The sequence below is a fragment of the Lithobates pipiens genome, unplaced genomic scaffold, assembly GCF_037356315.1.
Source record: "Lithobates pipiens isolate NorthernLeopardFrog02 unplaced genomic scaffold, aLitPip1_a1.2 Scaffold_16, whole genome shotgun sequence".
NCBI lineage: Eukaryota > Metazoa > Chordata > Amphibia > Anura > Ranidae > Lithobates > Lithobates pipiens.
The window spans coordinates 283,966,588-283,989,012 of NW_027507748.1; the positions used below are offsets into that span (position 1 = coordinate 283,966,588).

At 39.7% G+C, this 22,425-nt stretch overlaps 1 protein-coding gene across 3 annotated transcripts in view; it reads right to left on the reverse strand.

Moving 5' to 3' along the window:
* Positions 1 to 22,425, reverse strand: part of KCND3 (potassium voltage-gated channel subfamily D member 3) — a 688,984-nt gene that overhangs the window by 90,210 nt on the left and 576,349 nt on the right. For all 3 annotated transcript variants that reach the window (XM_077481535.1, XM_077481534.1, XM_077481536.1), the window contains exon 5: positions 1,782 to 1,883. In XM_077481535.1, coding sequence (XP_077337661.1) covers positions 1,782 to 1,883 — 102 coding nt within the window. The remainder of the gene's footprint in view (positions 1 to 1,781; positions 1,884 to 22,425) is intronic.

Genomic DNA, 22,425 nt, shown 5'->3' on the forward strand with positions numbered 1-22,425 from the left:
CATGGCGTTAGACCACAGGCCTATCTTGCATCACGCCTAAGAAACATTCTAAACTGTATATATATATATTTAGCTTTTGCTGCTAGGCAGAGATATTGCTTGTGCAAAGAACCATGATGACGTAGTAAAATATACCATCTTGCATATTTTATGTGGCGGTCCCTGATTGGCTCAACCACAGGGCTGTGCTATAGCTCAAACTGCATAAAACTACTGTGTGTGCTCCAATAAACCCACAATCATTGTTCACGTACAATTGTGTGTATGTGTGGTGATTGTCCACCGGTGACCGGGACCTCCGCTCCTCCATCCTAGCCTAGGCTACCAGGGTATATACACGGAAGACGAGCACCTAACATGTACAAGCAAAAAACTTCCTTTACCTCACTTAAGTGAGGCCAATTCCTCATTATTTGTGTTCCACATGCTCTCCTAGACAATACAGCTTACAGTGGGATGATTTTAGCAGCAGAGGCAGCCACGACAATCTAGAAAGCAATGGAAGTCTATTTTCAGATAGTTGCTGACTGATAAGCTATAGCAGTGATGGCAAACCTTTTTGAGCCCGAGTGCCCAAACTACAACACAAAACCAACCTAGTTTTTTCAAAGTGCCAACACTCAATTAGTGACAGCTGCACACAATGGCCACAAGGGCCTCTCACCAATCCCAGTGACCCAGCAATAACACTTCCTTCGAGCAGATGTCCTCTCACTCTCAGCTGCCTGTGGCCACACCCGCAACTGGCACTGCAGGCGCGGTATCCTCACAGCCACTCTGCCCGGGCTCACAGCATGCTCCTCCAGTCTCTCTCCCTTGCAGCTATGACTCCTCTCTCTCCAGGTGGTGATGCTGGGCTGGACTGGACATTAAGATGGATCCATAGTCTTCTGGGACTACATGTTCTATTGTGCACTGTCTTGGCTCCTCATTGGTCCCTGGCTGCAGCCTATGGGGAGGCAGGAGGAATCAGAGCGGGTGGCTGTCTCTGCAAGCGCTGCTTTGTCCCTGTCCAGGGTTGCATGGCAGAAGAAGGGGGGCGAGTGGGGGCAATACACTGACAGCACGCGCTTGCTTCTCCCCAATCACAATGCCGCTGCACTTCTCACTCCAGTAGCTTCACCATGCAGAGGGAGGGAGGTTTACAGAGTGCAGGCAGTGGCAGTATCGGAGGCTTCCCAGTATAGCTGGCGTGCCCACAGAGATATTTATAATTAAAGTGTTACTAAACCTAGGACCCTGGGTCCTATATCTGGTCTCCCACAGTACACAGAACATGGAAATGTAATTATTTTATTAAATAGAAACTGCCAAATACCTTTTTCTCATCAGCAGTATATAGCAGTGTTGTGACTTCTATCAGTGTCTGGGTAAAGATTGTAGGAGGAGCTTTCATTCTACTCTGACTGGCCATTAAGACTGCAGGACCCCTGACTCTCTGTCTGGATATGTCTGATTGGCCCTGTTCTGATCACATGCACCCTTCCAAGAAAACAAAAAACCTCTCTAGCAATACACACCAAACTGAGCATGTGCAGAGTAACTCCAAAGGCTCTGTCTCATCAGGAGATGGATTAGGGACAGTGGAAAAGGGGAGGATCAGAGAAGACAGGATCTGAAAACTGCCTCAGTGTGAAAGGGGTCTAAGAAGCCGATACTATATTATAACATTGCTGTGGATGGCATGTCTCGCAGGCAATATTTTACAATATTATGTTCAACAATAAAACATTTTAAAAAAAGGATTTTTTTGTGTAACATTTAAGTTTTTGAAGACATACCCCTAGATCCAGTGCCTCGTTGAGCAAGCCATTCCTTTTGCTGTGCATGTATGCAGTTGAACTTCCTGTCTTGGCCACTCTGATTCTTGCAAGTCTGGCTTTCTGTATGACAGAATAGACAATATTTTCACTAAGTTAAACATTTGCTTTGAAGATGAATATGGAAAATCACAAATATATGACTTCTGAAATTCCATTTGAAGTATAAATACACTATAAAATGCATTAACACTTTTGCAAATACAACCTTTTATTTATTTCCTATAATTATATATTGTCAACATTATCACACAATACTTCACAGATTCTGTAGGATCATTTACGTCACTCACTGCCCCTTAATGACTTTACAGTCTAGCAACTGGGGTTAGAAGAGGTAAGGATTCTAATATAAGATTGATCAGGGGACACACATGCACATGTTAGCGTTGGACTGTGAGCTAAATACTTCACTATTTAATACAAATATTACCATCACAAATGAAGAAAAGAAAGCTGAATCAAGAAACAAAATCCTTCAGTGCAAGAGTGTTTTTTTATGATGGTAACTGCAATTATACTCTGTAACTGAATGTTAAAGAACAGTAAGCTTCTTAAAGTGGATTTCCACCTGCAAATTTTTTTTTTTTAAGTCAGCAGCTACAAACACTGTAGCTGCTGACTTTTAATATGGACACTTAACTGTCCAGGGAGCTCGCGATTTCGGCCCCCCAAGGCCGATCTGTCAATTGGATCCGGTGCAGGCGCTGCCATTGTAACCAAGGCAAACCGGCAGTGGAGCCTTCAGGCTTCACAGCTGGTTTACTACTGCACATGCGCAAGTCACAAAGTGCTTTCTGAATGGCCCGACACACACAGGTCCCAGAAGGCAGCAGGGGAGAAGGAGGAGGGCTCGCCATAGAAGAGGAAATGACGCACTGTGGCGGGGCCGAGCTAGGGAGGAAGTACACTATGTACTTCAAAAAAGGAAAGAGAGAAAAAAAATTGTTATCCAAAAATGAGGGGTGGAGGGGTGGTCTTTACTTTAAGACCAAGTTGTAAAAGTGGGTGGAACTCCGCTTTAAGTCTTTTCATATTTTCCTACATGCTGTATTCACTTAACTCAATGACATTTAAATAAAGGAACAAGCTATCCATTTGGTCTGTTAAATGCATAATTTTAACAGATATTTCCAAAATTTGTATATTTTCTAATTTGCATAATTAATCTATATCCCACGAAGCTTGCGGTTTGCTTCATTGCTCCACTGTGTATTATTAATGATCCTTTAAATGTATGTCTGAAGCTAAAACTTTTTTTTTTCTTTTTGGATAGAGTAGGGAATGGAGATTTCCACCCACTTTTTGTTTAACACGAATAGAGCTTTATTTTGGTAGTATTTAATCACTGCTGGGTTTTTTATTTTTTGCTAAATATAAAATTATTATTAAAAAAATTGTCTTTTATACAATTTTGGAAATAAATAATCTTTCTTTCTTCATTAGTTTAGGCCAAATGTATTCTGCTACATTTCATTGGTGAAAATAACAAAAATCTGTGTATATTATATAGTCTGTGGTGTATGATATATATGTATATCTGAAAATTGATCAATACTGATGGATATAATTTTTGGGGAATATCCCCCAAATTACCCCATTTTGCAAAGTAGATAGTCCAAGGTATTCATCAAGAGGCGAGGCGTGTTTTTTAAAGTTTTAATTTTTTGTCACAATTTTGGACGAAAAACGTAGCTTTATGTTTGGAAGAAAATACACCAATACTGTACACCTTATCATAATTTTGAAGCATCTTGAATGAATCTTCATGGTTTGAGATGTTTTTCTGCCATAGCGCCTGAAGTACTTAATATAGTTGAACTTGGCATGCGTCTATCCACAACCCAGCTACAGACCTAAAATAACCCATATAGTAAGCACAGGCTTAAATCAACAGGAGAATGGTTTAAACGTAAGAAATGTGTACCCTGTAAATCATAATACAGACTTAACCCAACTGAGATGTTATAGTGTGACCTCGAGAGAGCTGTTAACAAAAGGAATCCCAGAAATATCATAGAACTAGAACAGTTCTGTAAATAGAAAAAAATCATGCCAACCACTGAGGGGGACATTTATTGTTTTTTCGCACAGTGAGGCAACGTTTAACAGGAGCATTGAGACAGATGAGTTTGATAATATTGCAGCTTGCTTTTTAACTAACGTGGCAATAAAACAAAATAAAACCTGCTCTTGACCACTTAAATGTGCATGTGTTTTCAATGAAAATCTTAGTAGTCTCAATTCTCTCTGCACACCCCTACATACCTATAGTAAATTGTTGAAAAATATAAGGATTATTTGCTTGTGTATATTGCAATACATATTCAAGCTGGCTAACTGAAAGAAAGTTATCCCTCTATGGCCAGTCCCTACTGTGCAAAATGTCAAACATTTACTTGCTCACAGCACATTAACATATCAATATGATGTAAATTGACACAGTTGGAAGGGCGATTTCAGCTTCTGTTGAGTAAAAAATCAGTCTCAACCTGATGAAACTCTGCCCCAAACTCAAAGGAAATTCTGTTGCAGACCTTTGCACCTACCTTCCAGGATTACAAGTTCAGGGGTCACAATTACACAACAATCCAAAAAAACTGTTGCATAGACTGTTGTGTGCCTCCTACACATTATACGCCTGACGCTACCCCTTATTGCTGGTGTTTTTCTGTTTCTGTAATACAGGCATACTATAGACACCCCCCAGGAATGATATTTAAAGGAATATTTCACTTTTTTTTCACTTTAATCGTCATTAAAATCAGTGCTCCCCAAAAAACTGCCATTTTAAAACATTTTTTTTGCATTGATCCATGTCCCCTGGGGCAGGAGCTGGGCCCCCAAAACCAAAGGTCCATTCGAAGGTTCTGGTGTGAACCGAACTGGGGGGTGTTCGGCTCATCCCTAGTGTCAATATTCTGATCAAAAAATCCAAACCTGGCCAGCTGCAAAAAGGTCGTTCTACAAGCTCGTGCTGATCCTGATATCTGCACTGTTAAATTGATCTCTGATTTTATTTAATCCAGACCTCTTGGTGTGGATAATTTTTGAATTCATGAATATTGATCAGTTTAATTCTGTTTTCAAAAAATGTTTGACTAAATAAGGTCTTTAGGGTTTCAAATTTTCATCCAATTCTTTTTGCACAGGCACAGTCACTGAAGCTGTTAGATTGGACCTTGAAGATTTAATTATAAAAAAGCTGGGAAAATGGGATTCTCAGAGATTTAATCTGTATATTTACCCTAACTTATCTATTTGAAATTTCAGGTATCAAAACTTTCATTTGGATTATTGGACACCTTTATTTACTGGCCTCGTAAGAGAGCTTCCCAGTGATGCTATACTGAAAATCTTGGCTTGCTTACTGACCACTTTCAGTTTTTTGGAAGGAAATAAGGGGTCTTCAATGGTGTAATTTGTACTTTTCATTTATCTCAGTTGTTTCATTATTGACCTGTTCCATCTATTTTAGTGATACACATAGGGGGGATGATTTAGGTAAAATTAAAACCTTGGATCTATTATTTTTCATAAAGCATGACCTACAAAATTTTAAAAATCGCATTTCCTGATACTACTATTATTTTTTCTGAAATTATTCCTGGATTGAACTGGTATTCTCCTGATATAAAATCCTTGGAGAAGAGTAGGAAATTAATTAACAGGTCCATTGAGAAATTCACGGCAATCATCAATGGTTTCTCCTTTCGGCATTTTGAATTGGAAGGAGGTATTCCAGACCTGTATCCATCTGTCCGAAATTGGTCTTGATATTGTTAATTCATGGTTATAATTCTGCATAGAAATGGCTGCGGTTATGGGGTAAGCCAGTCCTTGTCTTGCAGAGCAAGTCTTGGCTAGGTGGGGGACTGTTGTTTAATAATTTTGATTAATTTATGCTTGAGTCAGGAGGACTGAGCAGATTTATTTCTTCAAATGCATATTATTAAGTGCTGTGGCCATGTTTACTCCATTCTTTTTGGTATGTTTGTTTTGTTTGGAATATTTCAGCCTGCAAACCCATGAAGAGTGACCCTTTAAACTCATAATATGTGTATGATTTTTATTATATAAACGTCTAGATAAAATGGAAGCTGGGCTCTATTTATTATGCTTTTGGTGCTTTTCTCCATCCACACCCATTTTACAAACCAAACTCTCTCAGTCAACATTAACAATGCTTTTCCTTATGCCACTATCCTTAATAAATGGATGGGAAGGTATATTATATTTACTTGTTTCAAACATTTATTTTTACAATTCTTCAGTTGCTTCCTGGCTTCTGGCCTAGGCTAAAATAATGTCCTACATCTTAGAAGTCTTCATGGGCACTTTCTTTCTTTCAAATGAAGGGGGGAGAGGGGCTTTCTCAGCTAAGTACACCTTTCTGCCTGCAAACGCAAAGCAGAAGGATTCCAGTAAGTAAATGCTACATAAATCATCCGCCCCTACTCAGGATGGCTGTGGCTAGATATACTGGGTGTTGTTCAAAGTGATTTCTCCACAAATTAAAGCACTGAGAAATGATAGTTGGCTGAGTTTGAAAAATTAATTAGTGTTTTTAGTTTGTGGTGCTCAGATACTGATACTTTAAAGCATATCTGTCTATCTCTCAAGGACTTTTTTGGTGATTTACCCTCTTCTTCTTGAGTTTGTACCTCAGATGAGGCCATTATGAGTTGATCCCACTCGCTCTGATTTTTTTTTTTTTTGATTTTATATTACTGAGACAACAGGATGACCTGGAGCAGGTGATAAAGGGTAGGAACATCAAAAACTTCAAGGCAGACAGGAAAAACAAAAAAAAACATGGAACTATCTTTTTTTCAGGGAGATCTTGCTGTTGGAGTAAGACATATCCTGTGAGGCTGCACTTACAGCTAGATGGATTGACACTTTTAACAAATTGTGTTTATTAGCGTAATTTAACTAAAGGCACAATGACATTTTAAGAGCCATTCATGTAGAAATCTAGGTAATTCCAATTGTAATTGACATCTAATATGTCACAAATGGTTATTTTTGTGATTTTCGAAGGTAAATATGTGGCAGTCATATTCATATAGCAATCTGATGAGCACATTTGAATGTAACTACAATGCCTTATGATATGCAGCAGATAGCTGAATGCTATTTCTGGGACAGAAATAAGCACATATTTCTGGCAATAACCATCATGGTTCTTGCAGCTCAACCGAGAAATGTAAGATATAGCAATGAAAACATTACAGATATCCTTTGTAACTGATTAAAAGAAACTGTAATGCTACCATAGAAGAGAACTGGCTGGCATGATAATTTATTTCTGTGCTCAAGATTCTACACTCTTCCCTTTCTCTAATAGAGTGAATCAAGTAACCATAATCACAAGTCATCAAACGGTACCATTTCCTTTCAACGCCGATCATTTTTGTTCGGATACTGGCCAAGTACTTGTAATATGCTTAATCAAATGCACCAACTGCTCCCTCTGTTTTCCTGATGTGCTTTCAAAAAAAGCCTTAATCCTTTGCTATTTTTTGCGCTCACAAATGTAAATACATGAGAATAGAGACTGTCATAATTATATTTGGACACATTTTAGACTGTGATATTTTGATGAGCTAGTGTAGAACTGTCCCCCACTCTACCTAATTAATATTATTTAATTTTCATTTGATTCAAACATGTAGCAAAGTGTTGGATTTGTAGGTGTAAATATCCCTGCTATCACTGTTCCAAAACCTAGAAATAATGAGCACTTCATGAATAGTCTGCATTTGTATTGTGCTGTACTTCTAGCTGCCAACCTGTAACACTTTGTTCTGACAATCTGGCTAAAATCAGTTGGCAGAGGATGGAAAATAAAATTCAGCCTCTCAGATACAAAGCTGCATGGTACTGATAAAAACCATTTATTGGCTGGAAAGGAGTAGTTTCAACTGTGAAACTAGACATTGGTATTTAGGTGAAGTTAGACTGTTACTTCTGTTTTCTTCTTTTTTATTAAAGAAAAAATGTGACACCCCAACACACACATTTTCCAGAAAGCTATAAGCCCAATAAACTGACAAATTGATTGCCATTCCCATAGCAAGAGGCCTATGAATGTGTGAGTCTAGCACTGGAATGGGTGACCTAAAGGCTAAGTTCACCCTTTAAAAAAAAGAAAAAAATGTGCATTTATCTTTTTCTTAGTAGCCTGCAGAGCATTGCACCCATAATCAGTAGATCGTAGGTGCAATGTCCGGCTCCTGTAGACTCTCAGGATAGCTGTCTGCCTACCCATATAGAAGGTATGGGCAGTTACCTGAGAGCAGGAAGATCAATGAACTAGCATGCTCACCAGCACCTTCACAGTTCATTCAGAACCACAAGCTGTAAGCCACAATGGCTGAGGGTGGTTTATTCATCGACAGGGAACTGTAAATGAGTGATGCAACTGTGTGAGTGGAGCCCCAAATGACTGTGCTGTTTTCAAGGGGTGCAAGGGGGACATCCTCCGCCTGCTGTCACATTGGAGGCTGTGAGGACTGGAGCACAGTAACATGTTACACCCTATGCTTTAAAGTTGAACCTATACTTTAAAAATGGGGCTCAAAGGAAAGGTTCGCTTTCAAAACATCCACTTGAGAGTCGATATGCAAGCAACTTCCCTGCTTGCTACTCCTTGCCATAAAACTAGTGCTAGTTAGTACTAGGTTTTAGGCACTTATCAGTTTACATAATTAAAAGATTTAAGAAAAAAATCCAATATACTTTCTTCACATTCTTTATATTTGCAAATAAATAAATCACTAACCAGCTTCCTATGGCTCTTTGTAAAATCCAAGCGTCACACAATTGCCATCTTGAGTGCAAAGGATTGAACTTTGCAAAGAACACAACAAGATGATTGAGGCTACTTGAAGTGGAGAGCCAATGATCCCAGAAAGGAGGGCACACTGCTGAAGTTCCTGAGACACATGACAAGCTAAGTAGTGTGTAAGACCGCTAGTATGCATCCACAACTGAAATAGTAGTTTGAGGTTATTTCTTCACTAGTAGTGAACCCCCTATCCCCAGCATGTCCAGATTCATTAGGGCTTAGGCAATAAGCAGGTAAATACCCAAGTAAGTGATATTGTTAATAATAATAAAAACATATTATTGTTGTTATTATTGAAATGGAAAGCTAGTGTAGAACGCAACCTCTTCTTCAAGCAAATTCCAGGCAACCTTGGTTCTTTTGCAGAGAGTTTAGAGTTTGGTGGATCTCAGCCATAGGTAAGACATCTGTTATTGTATTGTTATAGTATTTTGAAGACTCTTAAGTATGAGTATCTATATCTTAGCAAGGATATAAATACAACACACATCCAGCACCTTCTGACTCACCTGAGCAAGCCAAAACCAAGAGCTGGTAAGAATCTCTCGCAGCACTGAGGAAGTGGGTACACAGGGAAACAAGCAGTAAATGAGAACACACTGAGAAACAGAGGAGAAACATAGGTAGGGAAGGCAGGAAAAGATAATGAGGGGCTGACAAACACACAGAGAAACAGACTGGAGCAGACAAACAGGAAGGAATGCACAAGATAACTCGGGTAAGAAACGGACAAAGGAACATGAGAGGCACAGGTTACACTGGGCTGACAGCACAAGGGCATATAGGCAATACAAATAAACACAGTAAATGCTGAATGGAACACTGAGGAGCACAGGGGGTCTGGCTACTAGCGTAGAGGATGTATCCTGGATGGCTGGTATGCTTCCCCATAGGTTGAGTTATGGACTATTTAAAGTATATGTGAACCCTTACCTTGTAAACCAGCCCATTCACTTCAAAATTAAAAAATAGAAATGAAATGTAAAACTTGTGTGTGTGTGCATATGCATATAAATATACATATATATATATATATATATATATATATATATACATATATATATATATACACACACCCCTTTCTCAGCTGCATAAAGGACTTCGAGAGGTGGGAATGGAAAAGCAGCAGCACACTAATTTTCCAGGTGAATAGCTGTGCAGGAAGGGCATGTCAGCACAATTCTTGGCCATTGGAGGACAGGATGCACAGCCAAAAACTGACTGAACTGGGATGGATGTGCTTCTATGCTTAATATTTTCAGTCTAAAATAGGAAAGCAGGGGGTCTGGCAGCATCATCAGGTATTTCACACAAAGGAATACCAAGAGGACAGGGTACTTTTTAATACAAGTACAACAGACACATGAATATGAAATGTTAGGGTAACATATTCTTTACAGGAGACAATAAGAGGTATGTTTTTAGTAATCAGGGGTTTTCTCTGGGTGAGGGGTTCCAGGGTATGCCACTTGGATAGGAGAGAACTGATTTACAGTACTCCCTGGATTGGTAAGTTCTCATCTGTGACCCAGATTTTGCAGGCTTCGAGAGACTTTGTGTGAGAGAGAGCCTCCAAACACTGATTGTGGGAGCTTTGGTCTCAAAAAGGTTTGCCCGGCTGCAGGGGAGGTCTGAAAAGAAGCAGCAAAGAGTCAATACATTGTGAGGTAGGGGAGTATTGGTTCACAGCTGTGAACAAGCGTAGATGTTCTGGCAACTAAGTAATTGTTTACTGAGCTCTATCTTCTAGAAAATCCCACTTTGCAGGGAGAATGGCTCTCATTTCCAGGAGGACATATTCAGGGACAATCTCTCCTTCCTTCTCTTTGCATGTTTCCAACTTTTCTTCCACTCTTCATCACTGAGGAGTACCACAGCTTTACCTTGAAATCCTTTGAAACAATGCATTTTCCCATGTTTTGCAGAGCTGTACAGAGTAAACTGGTCAATGATATATCATTCCCTTCCTGCATGCAGCCAGTGACTATCTTTGCAGCAAAGTGGACTGTATTTTTAATTTAATTTTATTTAATCGTTTTTCAGCATTTGTATCGCTTTTCATAAAAAAAAAAAAAAAAAAAATCCTTTTTGGGTTAATTTTGTGTTTTGGTCACAGCCTCATATAGGTGCAATTTTTGTGTATTTTGATAAAATGTTCTTTTTTTTTTTGCCACCTCAGTGATTCCTTTCGGGAGACTTAATTCAACTTTTACGTTCATCTTAGTCTCACCCCGTTTCCACATTATCGTAGCAAAACAAGAAACTATCTCTTAAGTGTGGTATTTTCTCTTTTTTTTTCCCTTTTTTTGCCCCTGGGGTGTCAAAATATTTCACTGTATACAAAATTACTCAGTGATACCCACCCATGGTCTCACCCAATATCTAAGAAGAAACTCAAAAACCTACCCTATACTATCGGCCCTAGGTCATATTAACTCCCACCATCTTGTCAGCATATCTCTCTGTTTGCTTGTATTTTTCCCAAGCTTTCCATCTTGTAACGAACCCCGCTTCACCTGTTTCTCCACTGAACTTTAACCACTTGCCGACCAGCGCACGCCGATGTACATTGGCAGAATGGCACGGGCAGGCAAATGGGCGTACCTGTACGTCCCTTTAAATTTGCCGCCCTGCCATCGTGCTGGTCGGGACCCCCGTGAGTCCGGTCGCGGGACCCACGGACTCGATCGCCGCGGGCCTACCTGCAATCGACTCACGGAGCGGCCGAATGAAGAAATTACTGTATAAATTACAATGGTCCCAAAAATGTGTCAAAAATGTCCGATGTGTCTGCCACAATGTCGCAGTCACAATAAAAATCGCTGATCGCCGCCATTACTTGTAAAAAAAAAAATAATAAAAAATTATTAATAAAAATGCCATAAAACTATCCCTATTTTGTATACGCTATAACTTTTGCGCAAAGCAATCAATAATCGCTTATTGCGATTTTTTTTACCAAAAATATGTAGAAGAATACGTAACGGCCTAAACTGAGGGAAAAAAATGTTTTTTTATGTATTTTTGGGGGATATTTATTATAACAAAAAGTAAAAAATAATGTGTTTTTTTTCAAAATTGTCGCTCTATTTTTGTTTATAGCGCAAAAAATAAAAACCGCAGAGGTGATCAAATACCATCAAAAGAAAGCTCTATTTGTGGGAAAAAAAGGACGTCAATTTTGTTTGGGAGCCACGTCGCACAACCGCACAATTGTCAGTTAAAGCCAAGCAAGTGCCGAATCGCAAAAAGTGGTCTGGTCTTTGACCAGCAAAATGGTCCGGTCTGTAAGTGGTTAAATGCTCCAAGTTATACATTTTATTTATGTTGCTAAACCAACTTTTCAGTGAAGGACTTTCCGAGTTTTTCCACATCCGAGGAATTATACAGTTTTTTAAATGCAGCAAAGAGTTTAAGTGTTTTCTTGTATTGTTTAATGGGCAGCGTGACTCCGTGTAGCAAACATGCCCTTGGCTCTTCTGGTATTTGAAATCCCGTGATTTCCTCAGTTATTAATAATACCTCTTTCCAAAATTCTCTCATTTTTGGGCATGTCCACCATATATGGATCATTGATCCAATTTCTTGGCATCCTCGCCAGCATAGATTAGAAGCCTCTCTTTGGAAATAGTATACTTTATCTGGGGTTAAATACCACCTCGCCATACATTTGTAATTAATTTCCAACATGCTACAATTTGGTGAATTGCGTGCGGCATCCTGAGTATTTTATGTACTTCTGCCTCTGTACTGCCTGTCCCAATCTCTTCATCCCATTTTTTTATATATGGGGGTGACTCCAATATTTTCAATCCCGTCAAAATTTTATATATCTTCGAAATCCCTCTCCTACCGTCCGTCGTCTCGCACAGCTGCTCTAAAGGACGCAGGCTGTCTGTTGACCTAATCGGATAGGGGAGAGATTCCACAAAATGTTTCAACTGTGCATACCTCCACCAGTTTATATCTAACACCTCTTGTTTACTCCTGAAATGTGCATATTTTCCCATTCTTTATGATGTCCCTGGGAGCCTTCTTTCCCCGGTATGAAGTACTCTGTGTCACATAACGGTATCAGTGGAGAATTATGATCCCAATTATGTTTTTTATGTACCCTATCCCATATTGTGATTGCTATCCGAGTGATCGCGTGTATGTGTCCTTCTAATTTTCTAAAATGTGGTGGGATCCATATCAATTTACCCAGGGGGGCTTTACTAATCCCTATTTCTAATTTAACCCATCTTTTTTCTTTATTATTTTTTACCCAATCCACCACACGTGCCAATAAGATTGAGTGATAGTAAGATCCAATATCGGGCCCCCCCAAACCCCCTTGCGTCTTGTCTCTTGACAGGATTCCCAGGCTTATTCGTGGTTTTCTATGCTTCCAAATAAACCTGCGAAATAACAGATTCAATTTTTTAAAATATATTTCAGGGATCGGGATAGGAATCATTTGTATTTTATATAATATTTTGGGTAATATTATCATCTTCAGGCAGTTCATCCTGTTAATCCAGGATCTCTGTCTGGAGGCCACAATATTTATCTCAGTTTTTATGTCATTCATTAGTGGAATAAAATTATGTTGGTACAGCATATCATATGTGGGGGTTATTTTTATGCCCAAATACTTTATCTCCTTGTCCCTCCAAATAAATGGAAAGGCCTGTTTAAGCCTACTTAATCCATCTGGAGCGACATTAATATTTAAAATTTCTGATTTTGTTGGATTTATTTTAAAATTTGAAACTTCGCCATACGTTTTTAATATGCGCATTAGATTTGGTAGAGTTGTCATAGAGCTGGAAACGTAAAACAGTATATCGTTGGCATATGCCGCTATTTTGTGGGCGTCATCATCAGTCTGTACTCCAGTAATAGCGGGGACAGGGGGCAACCCTGTCACGTTCCATTGAATATTTCGAAGGGAAGCGAAAGGGTCCCATTTATTTTGACCCTCGCCGTGGGATGTCTGTATAGAGCGTTTATCCATCTTAACATCTTAGGGCCTACCCCCATTACCTCCAAGGAGTGTTGCATGAATCCCCAGTCCACTCTATCAAACGCTTTCTGAGCGTCTATTGACAGTAGTAGTCCAGGGGATCCACTCTCTTTCAATTTGTGTATAGCCAAGATAGTTCTGATGCCATTGTCCCTACTCTCCCAACCAGGGATGAATCCCACTTGGTCTGTATGGACCAGTTCGTTCATTACTGACTTTATCCTGTTCGCCAAAATCTTTGCGAACAGTTTTACATCCGCATTCAGTACGGAGATGGGCCGATAGCTCGAACACAAAGAGCGATGATATTGATCTAAAAATGTTATTGATCTAAAAATATTTTTAGATAATCTTTATACACATATCTTTTGAGCACTTCACATTGCAACTGATTTTTTACAAGTCGAAGTGGGTTACAGAAATCACATATCAATCATAAGCTTTTTTGGAAGGATTCACGATTGTAAGGTGGATATATATATATATATAATAATTTTATGGTAATATAACAGCACCTCACTTTACTGATGTCCAAAACTATTGATAGTGTGAAGTAAAGGGGCAGCAGTTATATGTTAAACAATTTATAAGTTGGTGCCTTCTTCATTTTGATCATTTAATTCAGTGGTACCAGCCCGATCAAACACCGAGTTGCTACCTGGACATGATGATCCTTGGCTTTCTCATCTTCTTCAGGGCATCTGGTCCTGCTGTCTTCAGTTGTGGCAGTTAGAGGGTTAAATTAATCAATTTAACACTGGCAAAGAGGGTGGAGCCAACTGGGGCTGAAAAATAACATTTCACCTAGGGTGTCAAAAATCCTTGCATCGGCCCTGTTTGCGGTACCCCCAAAGCAAACAGAAACCTTTAAGCCAAGTGTGGGACTGGTATATTGGCAGGGAGCCGGTATGTTGTTTTGATTGTACCAGGGTTATGGATTGTTTATTTTTGCTGAAGAAAGCTGTTTTTGTTACTTGTTTGAGAGTCCAATAAAGGCTGTTTCTTTTACAAGTGGCTGACTGGTAATCCCAGGCCCTTCATGTTACAAATATATATATATATATATTCTATCTCAATCTCCTACAAGTTACACAGAGGCCAACTAGCACTGTAAAGAGAGGAGGCAACATGTCACTGATTAGGTGTATCTTCTTTATAAGAAGCAGGTGAGAGATGGTTCTCCCTGAGATTTGATGGTGAGGATGGATTTGTTTGCAATTTCCGATTGCTTCACTAAAACAACTGACAGACAGGACTGATGAAGTATTAAATGTTAGAAGAACATATATATTTGTTAGGTAGAGTCACTGCATTGAGCCAGATTCATACCTAGCATATGACTAATGTAACGCTTAACTATGGTCAGATGTTAGGTGTAATTTTGCAACACTAATAATTCAGGGGGCAAATACAGAATTTAAAACAGAATTTTAGGCAAGCAGTGAAAATAGTCGTGAAACTAGGCAGTTCAAAATGTATTCATTTTAGTTGCCTAATACAGTTCTGTAGTTGTATGAAGGTATTTTTCTCTGTCTCAGACTGAAAGTTGTAAATATATAGCTAGCATTCCAGATGAGGGGAACATTTGTGGTGCAAACCTATTTTTGTTCAGCTGCCTTTTTTTTCCTCAATGAATGCAGATGCAGGTGTTGCATGCCTATTGTGCACACTGGACTTGTTTTTTTTCACACCTAACTAGTACAATATCTAGGAAAATGTCTGTCTATGAATTTCATGTTATGGTCTGAGGATTATATTTATTATATTATATTTTTGTGTCCCCACTGTAGTGCATTGACACTGAGCAGTGTACTGCCTGGGGAGTAAGTGTTGGAGATGGAGTAGGAAGGGAGGAAGGTTATGAGCACATGTGTTATGAGCATGTGTGTGTGTGTAAAACACTTATCTAAAATGCAAGTGAGCATGTCAGTTAGTGAGGTTGGGGTGAAGGAGTCTATAATCCTATCTTCCCCAGTCTACACAAAGCTGTCCTAATTTAACGAGAATTAATACGTTTGCCGGTCCTCTGCATGCCACCAACAAAGTAATGGACAGACAGAACTAATCAAATTTTGGAGCGGTACCTGAGAGGGTTCTCTTCTTTTACCCAAGACAATTGGGCATCCTCCTCCCATGTGCTGAATTTGCTTTTAACAATTCAGTCCATGCATCCACTAAACAATCACCATTTTGGGCAAAAGCCTCAGTACCCGCAGTCCAGGATAGGCCTACCTTTATTCAAACCAACTACAAAACACTTCAAAAAGCTATGCAGAGGGGGGTGTGGCCAGCCACAGACCGAGATGGCAGTGTGAGAGCTGAGCTCTGCATCCCAGGCACAGTTACCGGCTCACATGGCTTTCTGGGAGGGGTTTCCAACCCACCAATGGAACGATCTGCATCCCACCAACCCAAGGATCATGCCGAGGAAAAGAAAAGAGCTCAGAAAAACTCAGAGGCTGACAGAGTTCTTCACACTGCAGCCGCATGGAGGTAAGCAAGATGGCGCCGGCTCCACATCCACCCCGGCTCATAGTTCACACTCCATCCCAGCTAAATCCACAGCCATCAACAGAAATAGTGGATATGCCTCTAGCTCACAGTCCTACTTTAACACGTCTCAATCAGCCAGCCCTGCCAAAGCTAAATTCCAGATGGATGGCTCTAGATGCAGCGTGCTGCCAGTCCTAGCACTGATTCTGGGGAGGACACTAGAGAACTGCCTGACAGTATAGAAGCATTCCCCACCATGAATCAGCCTGTGATGGACTCAAGGATATGCACTTGTCCTTGCGGAGCTCACTCGAGACTGATCTAATGTCCTGTATGCAAAAATTTAACAAGGAGATTCAGGTAGCCAGAGTGGTTCACATTGAATATAAGATGGGGGAATTTGCAACAACTATTAACGATTAGGTAGATGCCCATGATGGAAGGGAGGATGAAATAGATTGGCTTAAAACAAAAATGACAGATATGGAAAATGGGGCCAGAAGGAATAATTAAAAAATCAGAGTAATTCCTGAATCTTTCCAACAAGGGGAGCTGCACACATACACTGTCACGCTGCTGTCCTCCCTGACCTCACGGAGTTGGATGTCACTATAGACAGGATCCATCATCTGCCTAAACCAGCATATCTCCCTGACCAAGTCCCAAGGGATGTTATATTGTACCTGCACTTTTACTACACCAAAGAAAAATTTATGACAGCAATGCGCAGTAAGGAGAATATCCCCTCACAATACCAAAACCTACAATTCTTTGCAGACTTATCGCAACACACTCTCCAAAAGAGGAAAAGCCTCACCACTATCACCAAGGCCCTCAGGAATCACAGGATTAACTACAGGTGGGGATATCCCACAAAAATTACTATCACCAAAGAAGGGAACTCCTTTTTCATAGACTCTCTGGGAAAGGGCCTATCCCTACTTAAGGGGCAGCAGATCATCCCAGAACCTGATGACAAGTTTACATCTACCAGGAATGTCCCACACATGGAACCTGTATGGAAATGGGTCACAGCAAAAAATGCCAAAAAACATTGATGACCCCAGAAAGCAAAACACAGAACCCTAAATCCCTGGGGAGAGAGGCTTCTCTCCCACACAAACTTACCCCTCAGAATCGAACTGAGCAGCTGCATGCTGCATTCGGGTATAAGTTACTCTTACTTGGCTTTGAACGTTAGCACATTATGTTTATACCTCTCTGGGTAACTGGAGCACTTTTGTTACTATGGCAATGTTATCTTTTTATCTTATTTTTCATCCTTTTCTACATCTTAATAGTCAGAAGTAATAGTTCTACCTCTACCTCGTAGCTATTTCTACAGGTACCACTTTTAAGCCAGAACCCATCCCGGAGATTGCACCACCCCATCCGGCAAGGAACCGACATCTCACTCCAGGGAGCCAAATACAGCCTTACACAATGAAAATCCATTACGGGACAAATACTTCTATACAAAGACCTTAACCAGAGACCCTCTCACTTCACTTTGACACTACAAGTTCTACATACTGTGAGTACTACCAATATCTAGTCAATATAAATGTTTCACATCAAACTCAATACTAACTTTGACCACAAGAGGGAGCCTTGTACACAGGAATAGCTTTGCAGGGACAAAAAATACCAACCTAGCATACTTCTGTTGTCCACATGGGGGTGATATTTCTCACTATTAATACAAAAGTCCTCAACCATCCTGTTAAAAGGAAATCAATGTGGAGAGAAGCTCTGCAATTCAAATGTGACGTCTTGTTTGTGCAGGAGACACACTTCAGCAGCTTAGTGCCTCCTAAATGCACCAATATAAACTTCCCATATATATTGTTTCCGCCAATGCAGACTTTAAGAAGCAGGGGTTCTTACTGTAATCAGAGACACTGTTTCCTTTAAACTCCATGAGAAATCAAAGACCCATTAGGAAGGTATATAATACTTATTTGTTACATTAATTCCAGAACATATACCATAGCCAACATCTATCTTCAAATTCCAATCACATTCGATTTCTCAACAAAAGCAAACACACCAAAACGGATCTCTGATCATATGTGGGGATTTTAACCTCATCCCAGATCCAACCATGGACTCCACCTCCTCACCTAGCCAGCCAAGACAATCACTTTATAACACATCTCACCAAAACTGCCTATATGACGCATGGCAATGTCTTCATGCAGGAGAGAGAGACTTTACCTTCTTCTCTGCACCACACCGGTCATACTCCTGCATAGACCTATTTTTAGTGGACCCCTACACCACGACAGCATATAATAGTGAGTTAAGGGTTGATGAAGAAACCACTGCCTATTGGAGGCCATGCTATCTAACACGGGTTTACATATTTTAAATGTGTGTTTTATTGTTGCAAAATTTTAATAAAATACACATTAATATTGTACATTATTATCAATGTTTATATTTTAGATAAACATAGAAAAGAGATCTGCATGAACTATACAATTGTAGTTAAGCCATGTAAGCATAATGTTTTTTTTTCCCCTCCAAAAAAAGGCAGGCACCATTTTACATACTCTTCATTTATAATTTCAAGCCTACCACTGACAGCTGGACTGTGTATTCATTCTTGAGAGGCAGTATACCAAGGTATTAGCCAGGAAAGGCATGAAAAAAATTGAATATTCTGGAATCTGTTCTAGTGTTTATACCTCCAATTCACAGTTCAGGTTTGTTGCTTTTATTGTAAATTCTCCATCAATGCTCAATGACCAAAGGATCAGTATTATTACAGTGCTTGTTCTTTGTCTAATGAGCATGAAGTCGATAAAGAAAGCTGTAAAGCTGAACCAGGAAATAGCAAAGTAATTTACCTGGCATGCAGAGTAGCAGAAGCATGCAAATTACAAGACCGACTAAACAGAGCAGCAAATCCTTTTATAAGGAGAAAAAAAATGATTTGTATGTAAACCATTTAAATATATATCTGTTTTCCTGCAACACTGCATCTAAACTGTTTGAACGTACTCAGTTTGAAATATCCTCAGTCTCCTTTCTGACTTTAATACATATTCTTAATTAAAACATAACTTAGCATCTTGCAGATGGGGTAATAGAAATTTGCCTTTAGCTTCAACGGCATTCATAGTTTTCCCATTTGCATTTCTGACCACAGCTTAAGCTATTACATAGACTTTGTTTTCTTGGTTTATGAAGGATCTGGTGCTAATGTACTGAACTCTTTACTGAACAGCTGTGTACAATTGCCGTTTCTGTCGGTTAATTTAGCAATTGGTGATTTAGCATAAATAATAACTAACAGCAAGTTTTCTGTGAAAAAAGCAAAGGGTGGATTCAATAAATCAGTCAGAAGTAAAAACAGTCCTGCTTTAATGAAAATCTATTTATTGTTTGTTATGCCTTGTTAAGTGGGCACTAAATCTGTGGCTTCCAGTAACTCAGCAGTAGTCAAGTTTTTCTCTGTCTGCTGTCATTTTTTGCATTTAACACCTGTATTTCCATCTAGTGAATACGCTAGCTCCTGGTGTGTATGCTAATTTTAGCAGTGAACCTTCTAATTTCCGCTAGCAATTAGCAAGAATATTGAAAAATGCAATTTAAAACAACGATCTTAGAGTCAGAATAAAACAACTTCTTAAAATATCTGAACTACAACTATTCCAGTCATTCCTAATTTAGAAAGAAAGCACAATGTGAAACTATTCTGTGCAGTACACAGTAACCCTTAACAATCAATCTTAAATCATTTTAAAATAAATATATTGTTTTTGTATATTTTCTTTCTTTATTATGATCAGTACCTAAAGCTGAACTCCAGATTTTATCTTTATTTATATATATATACACAATAATAATCCAGCTTAAGAGGGGGGGGGGGGGGGGAGTGACCTTGTGGTCGTCGCATCTCATCCCATTGGACCTTATGTAAGTACACAGGATGGGCAAACTTGCCTTTTCCTGATATTTTTTACAACCAAACTAATTTTATTCTATTATATTCCATAGATATTTTCGAGCATCCGCCCCTGAAGAGTGTTTTTTTATGCGAAACGCGTTGGGACTATATATATATATATATATATATATATATATATATATATATATACACAATGCCGTTACATGTTTGTAACAGACTCATCAATTCTAATTTTATCCATCTACTTAATATGGTGCTAATGTCCTTTATATTTTTATATTGTTGCTAGTGCTGCTTATATTTTACATTTATTTTTATGAATTTATGTAACTGTTCTGGAGTTGCCTGATACTTATGTGTATTTTTTTGCCCACCCCACACAAGTACTCAGATGTGTGGGTGATCAAAGATGAATGTATAAACCTACTGTGAATGGGGTCTCCAACATTGTCATGCTTCTGTATACATAATATTAATGACCAATATATTTAAATGAGGTTGTCCACATTGTGGAGGTATGTTGAAAAAGTATAAAGTCCCACCTACCCTTGCTATTCTACATAATAATCCAGCTTGGTCTAATGTAAGTATGCATACAGTAGTTCATATCTGAAGGACCACTAGGGAAGCTAAAAAATCACTGTAGAATGCCTTGTATATTCTATGATGAATAAAAGGTGTTCTCCATTTAGATGAAGTGGAGATCATCGCCCTTTCTACTTCCTCCAATCAGAGATCATTAAAAAAATGCAAAGCATTATGTTAATGGCGGCAATGCCAAACAAGTGACCACCTTAGGTTAGTCTGTATAAGGGAAGCTGCTCAGCACAAGACCTGATGACTACAGTAAATATCAGCATCCCCAGCTTTCCCTTAGGTTCAAGCTAGACCAATGCAATTATGCAATAGAGACCAAACCTGGAGTTCAGCTTTAAAAATTAGCTTGTATTTAATAAAGTCTTACTAACAGACCCTGTTCATCAACTAGAAATAGCCTCAGCAGTAAAAGACTATTTTATGCTTAATTCCTCCCCATTTCACCCACTACCCTTTGGCTTGCACATAAGGCAGTCCTTCGAGGACGTCTTATTAAATTAACTGCTGACTTTAATAAGTAAAAATGTCAAAACAACCTGTCCCTTACAAATGATCTCCAAAAGTTGTATAAAACCCATCCCAACATTAGGGATGAGCTTCGAGTTTGAGTCAAACTCTTGTTCGACTCGAACATTGCCTGTTCTCCTGTTCGGCGAACAGTGAACAATTTGGGGTGTTTGCGGCCAATTTGAAAAGCCGTAACGCGGGTTTCCATTTACATCAGAGGGGGCGGGGTCATGCACATGTCATCAGGGAAGCCAGGCTTTCCCATTTGCATCAGAGGGGTCAGGGTCAGGTGATGGGTGGCCCCACCCTCCTCATAAAATAAATGCCAGGCTGCCGGGATCCCCGCAGTGTCTCCGCCAGTGGAGACAGAGGATGGATGCACTTTGCTGGAGAGAGAGATCACCCGTCGCTGGATCAGATCAGCCATCGCTGGACCCCGGGGAGATGATCATCCATTGCTGGATAGCAAGAGTGGATTACCGATGCTGGAATCTTTTTTTTTTTTGGAATTTTTTGAATTTTTAATAAAAAAAAGACACACACACACCGTTACAAAAGTCCTTTAACATTCTTTTACACTTTCTTTGTGAAATGCTAGGGGTACTTTTGTACCCCCTTACCATTTCAAACGGGGGGAGGGATCTGGGGGTCCCCTTGTTAATGGGGGCCTCCAGATTCTGATAAGCCCCCCGCCCGCAGACCCCCACAACCACTGGCCAGGGTTGTGGGGATGAGGCCCTTGTCCTCATCAACATGGGGACAAGGTGCTTTGAGGCATCACAGACCCCCAAAGCATCCTCCCAATGTTGAGGGCATGTGGCCTGGTATGGTTCAGGGGGGGGTGCTCTCTCGTCCCCCCCTCTTTTCCTGTGGGCCTGCCAGGTTGCGTGCTCGGATAAAGGGTCTGGTATGGATTTTTAGGGGGAACTCCACGCCATTTTAAAAAAGAAAATTGCCATGGAGTTCCCCTTAAAATCCATACCAGACCTGAAGGGTCTGGTATGGATATTTAGGGGGAAACCCACATCATTTTTTTTTATTTAACGCGGGGTTCCCCTAATATTCATACCAGACCTGAAGGACCTGGTAATTGAATTTGGGGAAACCCCCCGCTTTTTTTTTTTTTATGAATGACTTTCAATGACTGTTCTCTGTATTACGGGGAGCTGACAATTCATTATAGCCACGAGTGATTTTAAATTACTTTTTTTCCTGCAGAAATTACACTTTG